The sequence below is a fragment of the Harpegnathos saltator genome, unplaced genomic scaffold (genome assembly GCF_003227715.2).
Source record: "Harpegnathos saltator strain DR-91 unplaced genomic scaffold, Hsal_v8.6 scaffold160, whole genome shotgun sequence".
NCBI lineage: Eukaryota > Metazoa > Arthropoda > Insecta > Hymenoptera > Formicidae > Harpegnathos > Harpegnathos saltator.
The window spans coordinates 382894-404174 of NW_020229940.1; the positions used below are offsets into that span (position 1 = coordinate 382894).

General features: G+C 38.9%; 1 protein-coding gene across 11 annotated transcripts in view; it reads right to left on the reverse strand.

The window, feature by feature from the left end:
- The window catches only part of Ih (hyperpolarization activated cyclic nucleotide gated potassium channel Ih), a 215757-nt gene extending 206492 nt beyond the window's left edge, over positions 1 to 9265 (reverse strand). For 8 of the 11 annotated variants that reach the window (XM_025296918.1, XM_025296915.1, XM_025296917.1 and 5 more), the window contains exon 1: positions 8748 to 9265. In XM_025296918.1, the coding sequence (XP_025152703.1) occupies positions 8748 to 8785 (38 nt within the window). In that variant the 5' untranslated portion in view covers positions 8786 to 9265. The remainder of the gene's footprint in view (positions 1 to 8747) is intronic. The other 3 variants (XM_025296920.1, XM_025296919.1, XM_025296916.1) reach the window with 1 other exon arrangement.
- Positions 9266 to 21281: the final 12016 nt, after the last annotated feature.

Sequence of the window (21281 nt, forward strand, 5' to 3'; positions counted from 1 at the left end):
TCCAAAGAGAATTTAGATCGGTTCAAACGAGATGTAAAGGATTTCTTGCATCGATTCGTGACGAAACATGAATTCATCACTACACATATGAAATCAAGGAACAGTGGACTTCACCAGACAAATCAAAGACAATTCAAAGAAAGTAGAAATGTTCTATTCGGCCAGAAAGATTATAGGCCGACTGCTTCTGATAATCATGGCATATTGTTCATCGATTATCTTCAAAAAGGATGAACTAACACTGGTAGATATTAATTATCATTATTGGAGCGTTTGGAGGAAAAAATTGCGAAAGAATGGAAGAAGAATTTGAAGAAGAACAAAATGTTTTTTCACCAGGACAACACACCGAATTGTCTCTCACCTTTTCCTACTCATCTGATCTAGCCCGTAGTGACTTCTTTGCTCCCAAACATGAAGAAATAGTTGAGAGAAAAAAAACAGCAAACAGTCTATCCAAACACTAAGTGACTAAGTAGGTTCACCCAAAGAAGGTTTTTCAGAGTATCTAGTGGGATTTTAAAGGCATGTATTATGAGTTTCTTCAGCCGAATGAGATCATCAACACGTAAAATACAACCTCCAGCTGGACGTATTGAAAGCACGCCATCTCATGAAAATGCCCCGAAATAGTCAACAGGCGTGGAGCTGTCTTTCACCATGATAACGTTAGGCCTCATGTCGTGATGTCTATCCATAGAAAGCTGCTGGATTTCGAATGGGACGTTCTTCCTCATCATCCGTATCCTACTAACTTTGCCCCATCTAATTACTAGATAGAATTACTATCTCGCTTTGAAAAATTTCTTCGGAGCAAAAAATTCGAGTCTTTGGAAAAATTCATCTCAATCAATTCTTTGCCAAAAAAGAAACCTTTGTTTTGAAGCCAGGGCAATTATCCAAGAAATGGACCAAGGTTACTAAACAAAACGATACACATTTGCTTCAATAAAGATACTTTTTGAGTTAAATATTAAATTCTGAATTTACATAAAAAACTTGAAACGGATTTTCGAAACAACCTAATATAATAAATAAATAAAACGTATTAATCTATGCAATGTACATTTATTTTACGTAGCAATTACATTCTACTGCAGAAAAATTGTATTCTAAAATGATTATAAAGAATACTCTCCATAATTTTGTATAATCTTTTTCCAACATTTTGACAACATAGATGTCATAGTCATAGAATATATATGGTTTTCTCGCGCTAAAGAATTTCGAAACGTAATTTTTTAAAGCATTGAAAGATAAAATGTTATTTCCATTCAAACTGTTCTTTAGTGACTGAAATAAGTAATAGTCTGTAAAGTAAATGTATCAAGAGAATACAGAAAATGTAATAAAAGGTCCTAGTCCAATTGTTTCAACTTGTTCTGTATCGACACGATGCGCCGTTAGAATCCAGACAAAATTGAATTCGAAGTTTCCGTTATGTTAGAATTCGTTAGGCGCTAGTTGGTGCTAAAATTAACTATATATATATATATATATCTCAATAAGACATAACTTTTATAACCTCAAAATAGCTGAGTTCACCAAGCCAAGCACGGAGTACAATAGAAGAGCGACGATTATAAAAAACCCTTCGCGCCGGGAAAACACAAACCGAAATTATAAAATTTTTCGAGTACCCAAGATCAACGATATACGACGTTGCGAAGAGATTCACAGTCTCAGAAGAATCCGAGAAAGGCTCTTCCACTCCAACGAGGAAAATACAGGTTAGGGAAAAATCAATAAGGGCTTCAAAGTTCATCCGAAGGACCTAAGACTTAATTTTGAAAGACCTGGGGACCTCGCTTCCGAAATTGGCCTCCGTCTTGAGGATGAACCAAACTATCGTCCGTCGGATCGCTCAAGAGGATCTTAGATATACCAATTACGTCCTCAAGGTCCGCCAGATGTTCTCCAAAACCACCAAGTTCAAAAGACTTTCCCGCTGCAATTTGTTTCTATGTTCATTAAAACATAAAGCTGCTGGCCGCATTAGGTTCTTCTCTGATGAGAAAATTTTCACCATAGATGTCAAAGTGAACCGGAGAAATGACAGTTAGCTTGTCCACAACCCCGAGAACGTCCTTATGGTGGGCAAGATCAAGTTTCCGACCAATATTCTAAGCGTTCTAAGCGTTGTCTCAAGTAAGGGTGATGTTATGCCGCCGCACTTCTTCCAAAAAGGCGAAATGATCACGAAGAAGGTTTATTTGGAGTTCCTGAGGATAGTGGTAAAGCCGTGGATGGAGGACTGTGGCCTCTGGGAGGCCGTATATCTTTCAACAAGGCGACGCATCCGCTCACACGAGCCATTTAATCCAAAACTGGTTCTCTGACAACGTCGACATGTTTTGGTCGAAAGACTTCTGGCCTCCTAACAGATCGATCTAAACCATCTGAACTACTACGTGTGGGCCGTAGTCAAGAGACAAAACAAGTCCAGGCATCCCAACTCCGGGCCGCTGTCGAGGCAGAATTCACGGCCATGAACCGCGATCAATTAAAGACAGCGTGCTCGTGCTTTAGAGCGAGGATCGAGCAAGTAAAAGAGACGCAAAGCGGCTGTATAGAATGAAAGTTCTTAGCAAGGATTCTTCAAATGAGACATAATAGCATTTTTATCTATATATATATATCGGTTTAAATAAACAACTTTTTGCATAAAACTTTTTCGTCCGGATTCTAACGGCGCGTCCTATACAGGGTGATTCGAAATTCCCGCATTTGCACTATAGGACATACTTTATGCTAAAATAAACAACTTTTTCCTTTAGCAAAATTGCATCCGACAAGTAGTTTTTGCAGGAGAACGTGTTAAAGTTAATGAATAAGCGCTCTTGTCTATGTAGCGTTCAGGACCGGCGCGCGCACCTCACTCACGTGTACCTAGTCATTGACTAGTATTCATAAGTAACGTCTTTTAAGACGCTCATACGCCTCTGTTATGATTAATTTATGACATCTTAAAACCGTACTTAAGACAATCTTAAAAATAATAAGAATCAACTATAAACAATACCAGGATTTGAGCTTCTTCCGTATTGTATTACTTAAATAATGAAAAGTTAATAAAATAATACTGCCTTTATTTCTTACGTAATAAATGAATAAAAAATTGTCTGATTGCACAATATCATCTAAAAATAAAAACAAATGTAAATAATAATATGCTTTGCGAGTTGTGGAATCCCGGTTTATGGATGACTCTTATTATTTAAGATTGTATTAAGTCTTAAGATATCAAACTAATCACAACAGAGCTGTATGAGCGTTTTAAAAGACATTACTTATGAATACTAGTCATTGACCAGGTACGTACGAGTGAGGCGCGCGCGCCGACCCTAAGCGCTACATAGACAAGAGCGCTTATTCCTTAACATTAACACGCTCTTCTGCAAAAGCTACTTGTCGCAATTTTGTTGAAGGAAAAAATTGTTTGTTTAATCATAAAATATCATGTTCCGTACTCCGAATTTCGGGAATTTCGGATCATCCTGTATATTGACACATGATTTGGTGAAATTATCGTGGTAAAACACAATACCTTTCCGATTGGTTTCCGACAAAGGGAGGGAAAAAGCGAAGAAGAGAGAGAGAGAGAGAGAGAGAGAGGGAAAGAGGGAGAGAGAGCGCACACCGAGAAAGTAAGAGGAGATGTCGGAGAACCACGCCGCCGGACAATAGTATTAAATATTTTTGCTCTATTTCCTCAAGAATATATTGTTACAATAGTGCTCTAACTTTTGTTAACTAATCGACTTTTGAAATTTTCAAAATTATCAAATTAACAAAAGTCAGCGCGCTATTATAACAATATATTCTTGAGACCAAATAGAGTAAAAAATTTCTAATACCACTTTTTTTCAACAAATAGCGGGATATCGTAAGTTAAATATTGAAAAAGTTATCAAGCTTTTCTTAAATATCTCAATAAATATTAGGCAAATAAAAAAATGTTTCAAGCAAAAGTTGTTAAAATTAATTGGTAGAAAAAGATTATATAATAAAAAATTGAGGTTTCCATTTAAGAAAAGTAACAATCAATGAATATCTCGAAAGTGGCGCCATCTATAAATAAAATGATATCGTTGTTTTATGTTTGTTTTGAAACCATACAACTTTTGTCTGAAACGTTTCTTAGTATCTTTAATATTTTTCGAGGTTTTTGCGTTGCTCTTTTAAAATGGGACACCCTGCATATACAATGTAATGTATTCTGGCCTAAAAAATACGGCGCAGAAGTTTCACTGGTTAATAGACAACACGTTAAAAAGTATCGTTAACTACTACTATTACTACTACTTTTACTACTATTACTACTGCTACTACTACTATTTATTACTCCTATTTAGATGATATCCTTTTTATTTCACCGAATATAGAGACGCATATCGAAAATCTAAGACAAGATTTGTGGATGGGATAACGAACCGTCACAATCAAACGTGTTACAATCAACGCGTTTTAGGGAAAACAAAAATTAATTATATAGGATATAGTATTAATATACCGGGTGTTTCAGACTTACCCAACCCGATGTCACCCGATTTTTTCGTTAACGCGACATTTCAGAGTAAAATATTTCAGACCAAAGTTGTAGGGCTCCAAAGGATCTATTTACTGACAGTATGAATTTAACCTTGGGATAACTTCCTTGGGAAAAGTCCAGTCAAGATCAATATAAAAATCGGAAATAGAAACCGCGATTTTTTATTATACCGTTTTATCCACCAATTAATTTGAACAACTTTTATCTAAAATATTTTTTCATTTGCCTAATATTTTTCTAGATATTGAAGGAAAACTTGATAACTTTTTCAATATTCAATAATACTTACAATATCTCGCTAACTAGTTGTCAGAAGAAAAAGTGGTACTAGACTTTTTTGCCCTATTTAATCTCAAGAATATATTGTTACAATAGCGTCCTGACTTTTGTTAACTTGCCGATTTTTGGAAATTTTAAAATCATCAAATTAACAAAAATCAGGGCACTATTATAACAATATATTCTTGAGACTAAATAAAGCAAGAAAGTGTAGTACCACTTTTTTCCGACAACTAGTTAGCAAGATGTCGTAAGTTAAATATTGAAAAAGTGATCAAGTTTTCCTCAAATATCTAAAAAAATATTAGGCAAATGAAAAAATGTTTCAGACAAAAGTTGTTCAAATTAATTGCTAGAAAAAGGTGATGTAATAAAAAATTGGGGTATCTATTTATAAGATTTTTATGTTGATCTGGACAGGACTTTTCAAGGTTATCCCAAGGTCAAATTCATAGCGTCAGTAAATAGATCCTTTAAAGCCCTAAAATTTTTTTCTGAAATATTTTTCTCTGAAATGTCGCGTTAACGAAAAAATCGGGTGACCCGGGTGGTCTGAAATACTCGGTATACAGGGTGCACGATTTATCTGAAGACATTGAAATATCTCGAGAACTATGCATTGGATAAAAAAAAGTGGTTAATGAAAGTTGTTAGTCTCGAAGGAAGACATCCAATGATACCAAACTCGACCTCCCACCCCACCCCCTGGGGGTGGGGGTTAGGGGCAACTTTGAAATCTTAAATGGAAACCCCCATTTTTATTGCAGATACGGATTCTACGCCACAAAATACGTAAATTTTGTCCGAAACTTTTTTTCTGATTCGTGATAGATGGCGCTGTAATCGCAAAAAATTATATTTTCCGCAATTCTCCAGAAATGATCATTGGATTGAGAAATAAAAAATACCTGTTCAATATTTTTAAAGAACATAATAAAAGTTATTCCCCCCCCATCCTCTCGGGGTAGGGTGGGTGATAACGTTCAAATCTCAATTGCACTGCCTTTTATAATAAACCGTAGGCATTGCACTGCCTTTTATAATAAGGCATTGCACTGCCTGTTATAATAAGCCGTAGTTTGCCATGCACCCACAGTGGCGCGTCTAGCAGTTCCCTCTTCGATTCGGGTTCCCATTTGAGATTTGAACGTTACCACCCACCCTACCCCGAGAGGATGGGGGGGAATAACTTTTATTATGTTCTTTAAAAATATTGAACAGGTATTTTTTATTTCTCAATCCAATGATCATTTCTGTAGAATTGCGGAAAATATAATTTTTTGCGATTACAGCGCCATCTATCACGAATCAAAAAAACAGTTTCGGACAAAATTTACGTATTTTGTGGCGTAAAATCCGTATCTGCAATAAAAAATGGGGGTTTCCATTTAAGATTTCAAAGTTACCCCTAACCCCCACCCCCAGGGGGTGGGGTGGGAGGTCGAGTTTGGTATCATTGGATGTCCCCCTTCGAGACTAACAACTTTTATTAACCACTTTTTTTTATCCAATGCATAGTTCTCGAGATATTTCAATGTCTTCAGATAAATCGTGCACCCTGTATATATATATACAGGGTGAGTCAATTAAAGTGTTACAGACTTATATCTTGGAAATGAATAATTTTAGAGAAAAATGTTTCAAACAAAAGTTGTATGGTGTCAAATGGGACATAAGAAGGTATCATTGATTAGACCTTGATTAGCCATTTGAAGGATACGTGAAGGTCACCAATAATTTTTCAAACGGAACGCCCTACTTTTTTGGCATATCCTTATAACGTATTTCAAGAGCTTTCCAAAACACTATAACAAAGTATTTTTTTGTTAAGTACATCCCGAGTTATGAAGCTTCAAAGTTGCAGTACCGCCGGCATTTACATTATCCAAGGTGGATCCAAGGAAGGTGGTATACCGCATGGAGGTTGCACGGTCGGATTTATACCTCTTTGTGTGTGTGTGTGTGTATGTGTGTGTGCGCGCGCGCGCGCACACACACACACGCACACGCACGCACGCACGCACACACACGCACGCACACACACGCATGCACACAAGAGGTGTAAATCCGATCGTGCAACCTCCTTGGTACACCTTGGCGGTACACCTTGGGTAATGCTAATGCCAACGATACTGTAAATTTGAAGCTTCATAACTCGAGATGTACTTAACAAAAAAATACTTTGTTGTAGTGTTTTGGAAAGCTCTTGAAATACGTTATAAGAATATGCCAAAAAAAGTAGGGCGTTCCATTTGAAAAATTGTTGGTGACCTTCACGTAACCTTCAAATGGCTAATCAAGGTCTAATCAATGATACCTTCTTATGTCCCATTTGACACCATACAACTTTTGTTTGAAACATTTTTCTCTAAAATTATTCATTTCCAAGATATAAGTCTGTAACACTTTAATTGACTCACCCTGTATATATATATATATATATATATACACAGGGTGTTTTAAAATTACCGGAAACCCCGGATAACTTTGCAGGATCAAGTTTTCATGAAGAACTTTAAATATAAAAGTTGTATAAAATCGAGTAACGGACTTGATGGCGACTTTGAATTTGACCTTGGCCATAACTTTCAAGGTCATTTGGAGGGCAACTTGCCTTTTTTTAAATGGGAACCCTAATTTTTTATTACATTGTTTTCTTTCTACCAATTTGTTCTACTAATTTGAATAAATTTTGTCTAAAATATTTTTTTATGTGCCTAATATTTTTTGAGATATTTCAAGAAAACTTGATAACTTTTTCAATATTTAACCTACGATATTTCGCTAACTATTTGTCAGAAGAAAAAGTAGATTAGTAGATTAGATCTTTCTACTTTATTTAGTCTCAAGAATATATTGTTACAATAGCGCCCTGACTTTTGTTAACTCACTGACTTTTGGAAATTTCAAAATCATCAAATTAACAAACATCAAGGCACTATTGTAACAATATATTCTTGAGACTAAATAAAGCAAGAGAGTCTAGTATCACTTTTCTTCCGACAAATAATTAGCGAGATGTTGTAAGTTAAATATTGAAAAAGTTATCATGTTTTCCTCAAATATGTAAAAAAATATTAGGCAAATAAAAAAATGTTTTAGACAAAAGTAGCTCAAATTAATTGGTAGAAAAAATAGTGTAATAAAAGATAAGGGTTCTTATTTAAAAAAAAGGCAAGTTGTTCTCCAAATGAAGGTCACGGCCAAGGTCAAATTCAAGGTCACCGTCAAGTCCGTTACTCGATTTTCTACAACTTTTGTATTTAAAACTTTTCATGAAAACTTGATCCTGCAAAGTTATCCGGGGTTCCGGTATTTTTAAGACACCCTGTATATATAGCGCTTTTCAAACGTGTACAAACATTTGATATTCGTAAATGAGAGGTTCCATTTTCAGATCGTATATATACAACTTTCGCAATAAAAAAGATACAAATCGCATTCATCAACAATACAAAGTGATATGTTTACGAATGAAGAAAACTACAGAAAATCGGAATGAAATTTTGGAAACGAAATAAATTTATGTATTAATAATAAGAAGGAGCACAAAATTCAAATAACGTAAGAAAACACGGAAAGTACGTATGTGTCATCATATAAAACATTGTCTGATTGTTATCCACGTCAAGATAAAATCAATGTCGCTGGTTGAAAACCGAGGCGTAAATTTTGCTCACTCTTATAGAGTTTTCGACTATGGATGACAATTTAACAAAAGTTTGCCACGCAGCGCATGGGAAGATATACATAGGACGGTTGATAAATATATATACGTATGTATGGGAGGAAGGGCTAGGTACATATATAAATATAGGAATGGAACAGCCAGTGTGTGATAACAGCCAGGGTGTGGCCGTATGAATATACGGCCGCTCTGTAACGATAATATTAGACTAGATGGACCATAACTTACGGATGAGAGACGCGTCGGTGTAAGCTTCTTACGGACATGGCTCTGTTCTTGCTACGACTCGTAGGGACAGTCGTAGTCGTAATGCAACCCGTGGTCAAGCCAGACCCGTTGGCGTTTCCGTTCGGCGTGGCGCGGCGTGACGCAACAGCCGGGGGAGCATGCGGCTCCCCCTGCTGGACCGCCACAGCCACCGCCGCCGACGTGAGGCCCCCCGAGGTCGCCAGGCCGGTACGCCGAAAGGGGCCCGAAGTAGCCGCTAATCGGCGTGCTAATCTGCGGGCGAGCCGACGGGCCAGGCGCGCCCCTGCGGCACCGGCACCCACGCTGGCGGCGTTTCTGTGTCACCCCCTTTGCCAGGGGGTGATACACACACTGGCTCGAGTTACCGCACTTAACCACTACGTTTCTTCTTGCACTTCTACGCGACTTCCGCTCCTCTCCCTCGACTCTTTCGCGCACGTGTCTTTTGTCCCTCTCTCTCTCTCTCTCTCTCTCTCTCTCTCTCTCTCTCCCCCCCTCTCTCTCTCTCTCTCTTCTCTCTCTCTCTCTCTCTCTCTCTCTCTTTCTTTCTCTTTCTCTCTTTCTCTCTCTCTCGTCTCGCGCTGCGTGTTCTTCCCGTTCTTCTCCCTTCCTTCCTTTCCTCTCTTTTTTCTTCGTTAATGATCTTTATTTGCCAGCAACACTCGAAGCCCGTGCCTCATCGATGTTTATCCACAGTTCGCGGTTGCTCAGTCATTGATTCAGCTTTTTCTTCAATGACAAGCGTCGCTTGTTAAGTCGTGCGTGTGCGCATACGTACCACTGGAACATGGCAAGCGAAGAGATCATAATAATATCACAGATAATACGGAAATGAAGAATAAAAATAGCAGCGCGCGTGATTGATGTAATTTTAGAATAATTTAATTACTTTAGAATAACAACTTCTTGACTTAAGGTGGATATTTTCATTAAAAACAATAGCAACTATTTTTTCTTAATAACTTAACTGATACAAGTATATATTCATTCTAAAAATATGTTCTTATTCTAAATTTTGCTTAATAGTCTAATTGATTCTGATTAAAAAACATAAAATAAATGAGAGAGCTAGTCAAGTCATTGTTGGTTGTACACAGTAGCTATATAAAACGGGTTCTAACTCAGGTTCTCCGAAGGAAGCGCGTGTGAAGGGTCCCGCGGTGTAAGATGGCGACGATGACATCACATGACGTCACGTATACGTCATGTTTTAGAATGTGTTCGAAACTTTTAGGACAGGACAAATTCTTTGGTTCATCAGGTAATCAAGCTAATTAATCAAAATTACGGCGAAACTTCCGAAAGCAGCCATGCTCCGATTTCAACCAAACTTAGTGAAAAGCTATGTTATGAGTTAAAATGGAAGGTTACAAAAGGATTTTTGGCGACTCAAACATTAGGTGCTTTTTTAAACAATTTTAAGTTGATCAGTACTTTTATCATATTTTATGTCCACGCATTAAAACTAAAATACGATTAACGCAATCGGCGGCAACAAATAAAAAAAATATCAAAAAGATCTTTTACAACTCAATATATTGGCAGAGGCCGAAAGGAGACATTGGAAGTAAGAAGGAGTACGCGTAGCACGCCATGCTAAACGCACTTGCAACTTACGCATTTACGAAACTTTTCTGGTCAGTGCAGCACGCATCTGATCTAACACGTAAATTCCAAGTACATTTAGCAGGGCGCGTTACGCGCCCCCCCTCCCTCCCCGCCCATCTACCCTTCGCCCCACACCTGCCCTCGTCACAAGCATGCATAGTGCACGAATGCACATACTAGTATGGTGAATAGCACTACACACGCGATTGTTGACTACATTTTGTTAACTTTGGATCGTAGACATAAAATAGACATAAGATATGATATAAAATAGATATAAAATATAATAAAAATACTGCTCAACTTAAAATTGTTTGAAAAAAACCACTTAATGTTTGAGTCGCCAAAAATCCTTTTATAACCTTCCATTCTAACTTACGAGGGTAGTCCCAGAAGTACCCGACCTAATAAAGAAAACACAAAAAATTTGGGAAAAAATATCTTTATTCCTCTACATAGTCTCCTTTTAGCTCAATACACTTTTCCCAGCGATGTTCAATAGCTTCGATATCCTGTTTATAGTGGGAATCGTCGACCTCCTCGAAATAGCCATCAACCGCAGACTCCACCTCTTCATCGTTGGCAAATCTTTTACCACCGAGCCATTTTTTCAAGTTTGGAAACAGAAAATAATCCGAGGGGGCTAACTCTGGCGATTAGGGTGCATGAGGAAGCAATTCGAACTTTAACTCATTGATTTTGGCCATCGCGATAACGGATGTGTGAACTGGTGCATTGTCTTGATGAAACAAAACTTTCTTTTTCGCCAAATGCGGCCGTTTTTTCTTGATTTCATCAGTCAAACGCTGCAATAAGTTCGCATAATACTCGCCGTTGATTGTTTTTCCTTTCTGAAGATAATCAATGAAAATTATCCCACGCGCATCCCAAAAAACTGACGCCATGACCTTGCCTGCAGATGGGACTGTCTTCGCCTTCTTTGAAGCCGATTCTTCCCTTTCAGTCCATTGTTTTGACTGTTCTTTCGTCTCAGGTATGAAGTGATGGACCCATCTTTCATTCATGGTTATGAATCGACGCAAAACTCGGCTTTATTGCTGCGAAACTTCGCCAAACACTCGATTGAAACATCCTCACGACGCTCTGTTTTTGTTCCATTGTGAGTAATCACGGCACTCATCTTGCGCACAGCTTTCTCATGTCCAAATTTTCAGTCAATATACGATGTACAGCATTTTTTGAAATGCCTACCATGTCTGCTAACTCGCGCACTTTCAGTCGACGGTCATCCAATATTATTTTGTGGATTTTCTTCACCATTTCTGGCGTGGTCACCTCATTTGGTGGACCACTGCGGTGTTCGTCTTGGCAGCTCGTACGGCCTCGTTTAAACTCTGCCACCCAATATTTTACTGTTGTAAACGAAGGAACAGACTCCCCTAGAGTAGAATCTAGCTCCGCTTTGATATTGGTTAGACTGAGGCCTTTCAAATGTAAGTATTGTATCACATAACGATGACCAATTTTTTCCATGTTTACAAATTCACTGAGAGCGTTCGCTATTGATGGCTGCCAAACAAATACTAAACAACGTAGCGTCGTCAAACTTCAAACTTAAGCTTTATAAAGTTGATTCTACCATAGTCATTCTTTTCTACCATAGTCTACCATAGTGACTTTCTACCATAGTCATTCTTTTCAAACAACAATCGCCATCTATACGTCGGTTCGGGTACTTCTGGGACTATTCTCGTAGTTATCACACACTATATAACCAGCTATTTCCGCGGATGGTATAGATTATTATCGCCTCTTTTTATTGTATTAAAAGAAGTTATAGGAATATTGCCAAGAGTGCTGCAAATTATATCCAAAGCGCCTAATATTTTTTTTTTACCGTTTCTACGTCTGGCAAATAAACATCAAATCATGTAAAAACTTGGTTAAAAGAAATATTTTTTTATGAATGTCGAACAACAATCTATATTATTATTAGATTCATGGAGTAGATATTGTCCTGACATAATTGTGGAAACTAGATCACATTCTGCAACAGACATTGTTTTCCTAATAATTCCAACCGGTACGACAAAAAAAATACAATGAATAGATGTATACGATTTCCAATTATAGAAAAATTTTATTAAATACTTTTCAGATATGGTTATGTTGTTGGATCTTGTAATAAATTTCTATGCCAGAAATAATATTTTTTGAATTGAGAAATTGCAATCACTAACGCACCATCAATTCTCGTCATCCAGATTTGAAAATTTATTTAAATATGCATGGTTTAAAGAAATATATATAGGAAGGATATGCACAGAATAGGCCAACAGAATTTGAAATAGATATTGAATTTTCTCAAGTAATCTAAAAGTAAAATATGATATTTGTCACAAAATTGTCACAATTACGTGTTCTTTGTATAAAAAGTCACTCTTTGTATAACATATTTTTTTCCATGATCATCATGTTTGCAACGAATATGTACCATAAATATAACACATATTCGTTATCTTTTTAAATGCAGATTCTGTACTGTTTCTTTTACATATATATTATTAAACATATATAATTGTCAATATCATTCTTCTACGATTCATTACATTGTTCCTCTCTATCCTATTTCCATAGATTATTATCATAATTTCCATAATTTATTATGAAAATTATGGTATGTTTAAGTCTCTCGTTATATTTTCTAATTATTAATAATATGTTGTATTTTCATATTACACGCTTGCCTTCTTTTACGTAATCGAATCTGTGTTTCTTTATTTCATTATGGCTTTATCTTAATTCACCTTGATCTTGTATCGACTTTCCTTTAAAATTACAATAAACATAGATTTCACATATATTGAATTCAGAAAATATATATATTGGAAACTTATATGTACGTACAAACAGCAACGCTTCAAATATATGTGCTACTATTGTTACATATGCAAATCTGGACTCACGTTTTTATTTCGTGTAATACGTTGTGTATCATATTAGTAGGATTAATTTGTTTTCATATTGTAGTATGAGGAAATATGCATAAGCAGTTATGTAGCATAGCAGTGCAACTGAAAAGAAACGATATCTATCTACTCACAAAGCGCAACGTCTAGTACAATGTTATCATGTCATTTTCCAAAAATTTCATTATGCCTACCTTTTCGTATTATATATGGATGAATTTAACATTCAATGCTCTTCAATTTTTGTCTTTACAAAAATTTAAAAATTTGCAAAGATAATAATAAAGGGACAAGGGGAGATTGAAAATTTTGCATTTTCTTTTAATTTGAGCAGACCATTTCAAAGAGTATAAGTTACTCTACAACTTTTGTATAAAACATTTTTTTATATAACTCGAAGTTTAGGAAATAATTACAAAAAATGAAGAAGTTTGGTTTTTCGAAGGGTTGTTTCTACATATTCTCTAAATATTACGATGTGCCGCTACAAAATATGGATCTAATATTTTTTTAATGATTTACAACGTATCCAAAATCCATCAAAATCGGTGAGGGACAGTTCCGACAGTTTCCTTGTCAAGAGATTTATATAACGTATGTTATTATACGCTATTATAATATCAAAATCTTTAAATCTACGTTAATCCACGTAAAAATCCATAAAAATCAAATAGCATCTGTTATTTCACTCATCTGTAACTTTCGTACCCCGCAACATTTCTCTTAAAAAAATATATATATATTGATTATCCTTGTTCGTAATTGCACTCGGTTCTTCAGGATAATTCAATATCGTTCAATACTCTGTTCATTACACACATATGCGCGCGCGCACGCATACATACACGCATACACACACATATTCCTATTATCGAACATCTCGTGTTTCGTCTTTCGTAGATACGCACCTGGCGATTTATCATGATACGGTAATGAACGAAATCCCACATCAAAGGTGATTAATTATCCTGTCCTGATCTTTCACAGCCGTGCGTACCCCAGTAATATAGCAGGCACAATTCTCTTGCGCCTTCTCGACGTTGCGAAGATCGAATATCAAGCTTCACGTTATCCGTGTACCACAGTTCGTAGATTCGGCGCAAGAACCGCCATCGACGATTATTATTCCGAATACACTTGCATCACGTGCCGCATTCGCCATCGCGCCTTGCGTCGTTTATTTGTTCGTTCGTTCGTTCGTTCGTTCGTTCGTCCGTCCGTTCGTTCGTCCGTTCGTCCGTTCGTTCGTTCGTTCGTTCGTTCGTTCGTTCGTTCGTTCGTTCGTTCGTTCGTTCGTTCGTTCGCTCGTTCGTTCGTTCGTTCGTTCGTTCGTTCGTTCGTTCGTTCGTTTGTTCGTTCGTTCGTTCGTTCGTTCGTTCGTTCGTTTGTTCGTTCGTTCGTTCGTTCGTTCGTTCGTTCGTTTGTTCGCTCGTTCGTTCGCTTGTTCGTTCGTTCGTTCGTTCGTTCGTTCGTTCGTTCGTTCGTTCGTTCGTTCGTTCGTTCGTTCGTTCGTTCGTTCGTTCGTTCGTCCGTCCGTTCGTTCGTCCGTTCGTCCGTTCGTTCGTTCGTTCGTTCGTTCGTTCGTTCGTTCGTTCGTTCGTCCGTCCGTTCGTTCGTCCGTTCGTCCGTTCGTTCGTTCGTTCGTTCGTTCGTTCGTTCGTTCGTTCGTTCGTTCGTTCGTTCGTTCGTTCGTTCGTTCATTCGTTCGTTCGTTCGTTCGTTCGTTCGTTCGTTCGTTCGTTCGTTCGTTCGTTCGTTCGTTCATTCATGCGGCCTGGTTGGTGATTCCCCGTGAGAGCGCACGTGTGTATGAGTGCCTGTTCCTCCCCCCCTCGCACGATCCCTTGCTGTATATATCATTATATCACAATGGACGATTTCTTTTATGTTATCCTCTTGACAATGTTAGATACGTGGTAATGTAACCTTAAGTTTATAAATCACAGTCGTGAATTGATAAGGTCTTCATACGTGCATGCCTCTTTGCGGTACCCTCGCGACATCCTTGCTACATCTTCCTCGCCGGACATATTCATTATCTTGACGGCGGCAGCCTGTCCCGGAAGGGAACGAAAGACTAATCGAGCACTTTGTCCTTTATTGCTTCTTCTTCTCTCTCACTCTCCTCTCTGTTCTCCCATACTTAGCTTACTATCGCTATTGACAGCGACCTTCATCGGAGTCAATCAACGCGCGTGCGTGCCCACGCTTCGGATTTCCGCGAATCGAATCAAAATAATAACAATAACGTCGTATGTCATGTTGGATCTGAACGCGCTGCTATTTTATCCTCTTCTGCTACGATTGCGCTGCGGACGGATTGCTGCGTTTTTCTCTCCTAGCAGGCTCAATCGCCGATTCTGAACTCAGAACTCACGGCGGCGTTATCGATCATCCTCGCGCGTGTGTTTCCGGCCCCTCCCTCCCTGCAGAAATTTTCCCTCTGACACAGTAACTCTGCTCCGCTCGATGTGCTCGATGTGCACGAAATTCTTCTCCCTCCTTTCCCTCTCACATACACATACGCGCACACACACACCCTTCTTTCCACCCTGTCCTCTCGTCCTTGACTTCTCGTTCAGGGGAAAAGGAAAAACTACCACCCGACAACAACGAAACGCCAAACGCCGTGATAGCCAAATCGCAAAAAATGCACTGTAGCAGCCACCGATCCCACTATGTCGCTGAAAATTGTCTGTTGCCGCAGTCGCTGCTGCCGGTGCACGGTCGCTACTGTTGCCGCTAATAAACGCGGACAATGACGACTGGTCGCTGTGCCGCTGTGCGCGCTGTGGCGCGGACCCGCGCGTGAGCTTCTCTGCAGTGTCGGCTTCCTGGGGCAGTGCGCGGCGCACGATGCCATCGTCCTTTTTATGCCCGTACTGACTGCCGACTGTGTGCCGGCCGACCGCGTTTCGACAGCGACGAAGGCTGCCGGGACGCGTGCTCTCAGTAGTTACTCAGTGCTTCGATGGGACAACAAAACCGGCAACTTTCGTGCGAATTCGCCAAGCCCTTTCAGTCAGAATATTGCCCACCCCTTTTTCGTACAGTGACGTGTCGTTAATGGACTGGAATTTCGTCATAGTTCTCTTTCACCGATGTCCGCCGAAATACCGATATTGCAAGGTTATTGCAATAAATTAAAGTGATTGATCTGGATACGCAACAGAAAAGTACAAACAGGGAGAGAGAAGAAGAAAAAGAGAGAGAGAGAGAGAGAGAGAGAAAATTGCTTCTTCGATAAGTGCCTTACGGCGAGGTATTCCTACATGCAACGTCAACGTTCTTCTCAAGAATCCTTTTCATTCTTCTACGCGCGTTCACACAATATGTTCACTTTGATATACACAACGATGTCTAATTGCAGCTCCTGCAGCTACACTCTCACTGAATCACAACTCGTCCTCGTCATCGCACACATTCTTACATCGCGCTCGTAGAAGCCACAAGACTTGTCAAGCCTGCTCGGTGGCACATGTTTCGCGTGATTGTAATACCGTCGCTTGCTGTGTCGTCGTTATCGCTGTCGCGTGGACTCTCGCGTCGCCTTTTGCGTATTAGCGGAAAGGCGTCGACGTCGTCGTCAGCAGTGGTGATTGAGCGTCCTGAGCAAATCTCTATAGGTGAATGGATAGACGAAATTTTACTGGTTGACAACCCCGATATTTAACGGGTGATCTCGTTTATCATAATCGCGACTCGCTGGCAGTGATAATAATGAATCCGCGAATAGAGCACGAGCGGAAACTGGCTGCCCGACCCGCAACTACCGGGTATCATACCCCAAACGGCACATTCGCCACCGATCGTTCCTCCTCCTCCTCACATTTCTCCGCTACTCGCGCAAGCTTCTCCACTCTCCCCTCTCTCCCTCTCTCTCTCTCTCTCTCTCTCTCTCTCTCTCTCTCCTCTCTCTCTCTCTCTCTCTCTCTCTCTCTCTCTCTCTCTCTCTCTCTCTTCTCTTCTTCTCTCTCTTCTCTCTCTCTCTCTCTCTCTCTCTCTCTCTCTCTCTCTCTCTCTCTCTCTCTCTCTCTCTCTCTCTCTCTCTCTCCTCTCCTCTCTCTCTCTCTCTCTCTCTCCCCCCCCCCCCCCTCTCCCCTCTCTCTCTCTCTCTCTCTCTCTCTCTCTCTCTCTCTCTCTCTCTCTCTCTCTCTCTTGTTCTTTCTTCCCCACTCTTCTCCTTTCTCTTGCTCTCTCTTGGCCTTTTTCCTTGCCCTCTCTATTTCTACCTCTTTTCACTCCTTGCTCGTTCTCTCCCGTCATCCACTATCGTGTGCTGTCTCGTTGTACTCTTCGCTTATCGGAATGCTCAGTCATCTTGCAACTTTAATATGGAATACGAAGTATTACTCCTTTTAATAATGTCGTTCTTCCAAGGAACAAAGTACGCAAGTTCCTTCCTTGCACGCAGTTATCGATTGCGACACATACCGACTTGAAGGATTATACAGACTCGAAGGACCTTATTCTCGTTGGAGACACAAAAAAGAAATTCTGTGTCTGTTCCCCCTTGCCCTTGTTCTCTAACTTCCATCATCTTTACCAATGCGACGAAACACAAAACACAAAGATGATGTGCCATATGGAAAGAGATACAAAATGTGTGTTATTATATCATATGTATCAGGTCAATCGGAAAGTTCCGTCCGTTTTCTTGCAAAACGTATGGCTTTATTTAAAAAACAAAATGAAAAAGTACATCAATCAAAGTATTGTCCATCGTTAGCGATGACTTTCTCCCATCTTTTGGTCAGTAAGCGAATTCCACGGTGAAAGAATGATTCATCTTTGAAGGCTATTCAGTCAGAGATCCATTTTTCGACGTTTTCATAAGAATTGAAGCATTCCTCAGCAAGTGGGTGCAAGTGCCATCGACCGAAACAAGTGGTAGTCGGAAGGGGCACAGTCTGGTGAACAAGCCGCATGGGGTAACACTTCTCAGCGAAGTGCTTCTAACGTTTCCTTGACAGATTTTGTAACGTGAGGCCGAGCGTTGTCATGAAGCAAAATCACTTTATGCTGTCTCGTTTCATATTCTAGCCGTTTTTCGTGCAATGCTCGGCTCAAACGAATCATTTGTTCTCTGTAGAGATCCCCTGTGACTATTTGATCACTTTTCAAAAGCTCATGCTACAGCACACCCTTCTGATCCCACCAAATACAGAGCATTGCCTTCTTTCCGTGGATATTCCGTTTTGGCGTCGATGTTGAGGGTTGGCCGGGATCGCAAATAGTTTTTCGACGTTTGGGGTTGTCAAAATAAATCCATTTTCATCCCCAGAGATGATACGATGTAAAAATCTCTTTCTTTGTTGCCCAGCAAGCAGAATTTCGCAGGTGGTTTTTCGCCTTTCAATGTCTCTTGGCTTCAGTTCATATAGGACCCATTTTCCTTCCTTGTAAACCTTTCCTAAGACTTTTAAACGATCGGAATGACAGATTGAGCACAATTTAATGCTTCTGCAAGTTGCTTTTGCGTTTGATATGGGTCTTCGTCCGCCAGTGCCTGCAATTCTTCGTCTTCGAATACTCTTGGCTGTCCAGAACGCTCTTTGTTCTCCACATCAAAATCACCAATTTTAAAGCGTCGAAACCATTCTCTGCATGTTTTATCGGCAAGAGCATTATCACCATAAACTTCTACAAGCATTCGATGAGTTTCAGCTGCAGTTTTCTTCCAATTGAAGCAAAAGATTAACACTTCGCGCAAATGACGCTTAATTGGCTCAAATTTCGACATTTTCGATGCAGTGAAAAACAATGTTATTGATGCAAACATATACTTTTTTATGTACTGAATGTTATTGACAGATGTCAAAACAAACTATTAAGCTTCGTTTAGACATTAGAGGTTAACGACAGTTCTAACTATATAGCTACTTATCGCTAACTAAACGGACGGAACTTTCCGATTTATCTAATTGGTCTGTTCTTTGTAGCTGCACTGCTGAACTGATGCAATAAGCTAGAGTGAGAAAACCTATATTTGTCTCACTTTATCTTATTGCACCAGTTCAACAGTGCAGCTACAAAGAACAGACCAAATATTTCTCCGAATCAGCTGCATACGCACGCGCATGTATCGCAATAGTTGCATTGCATATTATGTAAGTCTAATTCTAATATCAAAGTTTAAAGTTAAAGACGATAGTCGGCCTTACACACATTCTCCCATATAGTTATGTCATGACAATTACAGCGGCCTAATCGTACATTTTTTAGTCTTCTTCTCGCGAATTACACCGCGCCGTTCCTATACGAAAAAAAATCATCACCCTCTCGTCATGACGACCGGGCGCAACTTTTCGACGCTATCTAGAAACACCACACGTGCAATTCTTTTACCACAAGTCTTTATCCTTACAATCTTTCATATTTCGGTGTTCTTTCTGTCTACATATGTATTCTCCTTGTACATGTAACAGAACACATTACATAAATAGGCTCAGAGTAATTTTTATAAGGACTTGTAAGAAATCTGTGCGCGGGTGATATGCGCGTGCGCACAGATGTGTGTATATGATATATGTGTGCATAAGATATATATACCTAAGAAATCTTTATCCTTTGTAGGAAAATATGAAATCTTGTAACACCCACAGAATGACTAGTTTTTAATTTTGTTACACTCTGATATATCTATATCGCAAATTAGTATCTGATTACTCATTTATTAAATATTGAGTTCATATACATAACGTTTTCATTCTAATTGTATTTCTAATGAAAAATCTATCTGTCAAATTCCAATATAATATCCATATGATCATATGATGATACGATGAAGATATGATTATATCTTTTTGAAATTTTATGTTAATATTCTTCTAATTATTGTTCAATATCAAAATGACTAAGTGCATGAATTTAATTTTTTTTTAATTTTTGCAGTTACCAAACACAAGGATATTAATCAATCAAGGAAGATAATCAAAGAATTCCGACGTTATCGACTGTTTCAACCACCTAAATTTTACATAAAAATTTGAAGTTATGCAAGATGTCTGATGCAAATCATATCAACGTTTGAATATATGTAGGACGAAAAAGTGAATAACATAAATTATAAAATTAATATTACATTACATGAGCTAAAATATATATAAAGTTTCTGACGCAAACCGTGTATCTGTAAAACACAACGCTCGTGTATAGGGTGTTAGAAAAGTCTGGAAACAGTCAAATATCTCGAAAATGAAACGTTTCTGAGCAAAATGTTTCCAAATTTATATTGTTGAGTGCGAAATTTTAATATAAATGTAATATAACTAATGCTCTGTGTCGACTGGGGATTACCGCCTGCTCTTGTTACGAATTATGAATGTAACAAGAGATAATAATTCAAATAATAATTAGAAGATGCAATTTTTTACAAAAATATGTATAGAAATGCGCATGTACAGAAAAAGAATCATGTGCTGTTGAACGAGGTGTAAATTTGTGCGCGATGCCGTGTTTCTCAAACCCGCAATTATAGGCGTACCACAGGCACGAACCTCCTGTAAATGAGCGTAGAACGGACACGCACCAAATAGAGACCTTATCACCAGCAGCGTCTGCAAATGGCCGTAGTCAACGTAGTTTCTGGCTACAAATGGGCGCAGATGGCATCAAAATCAGTCGTGAAAATGCATATCGCCAAAATGCCGGCGTGGCCGCTTTCAGCAGAGAGGAACATGAGAGCGGCAAACATGATGTTTTCGGCGACACCGACTTTCCGCACTGGGAAAGGGCGCCATCTGCATACATTTTGAGAGAGGAACTACGATGCTACAACCACATTTAGGTTTCGGCGGTAAAACCTACATGTACTGGCAGTCCCTGCTACGTTATCAGGCTGTTTATGTCCGTGCTACAACCATAAAAGCGTACAGGCTTGACAAGCACGGTCTCGCATATTGTTAATATTTCCGTTTCCATTGGAAATTGAAAGTCGAGCTTTATGGTGAGAATAGGGTTGATATAGGACTGT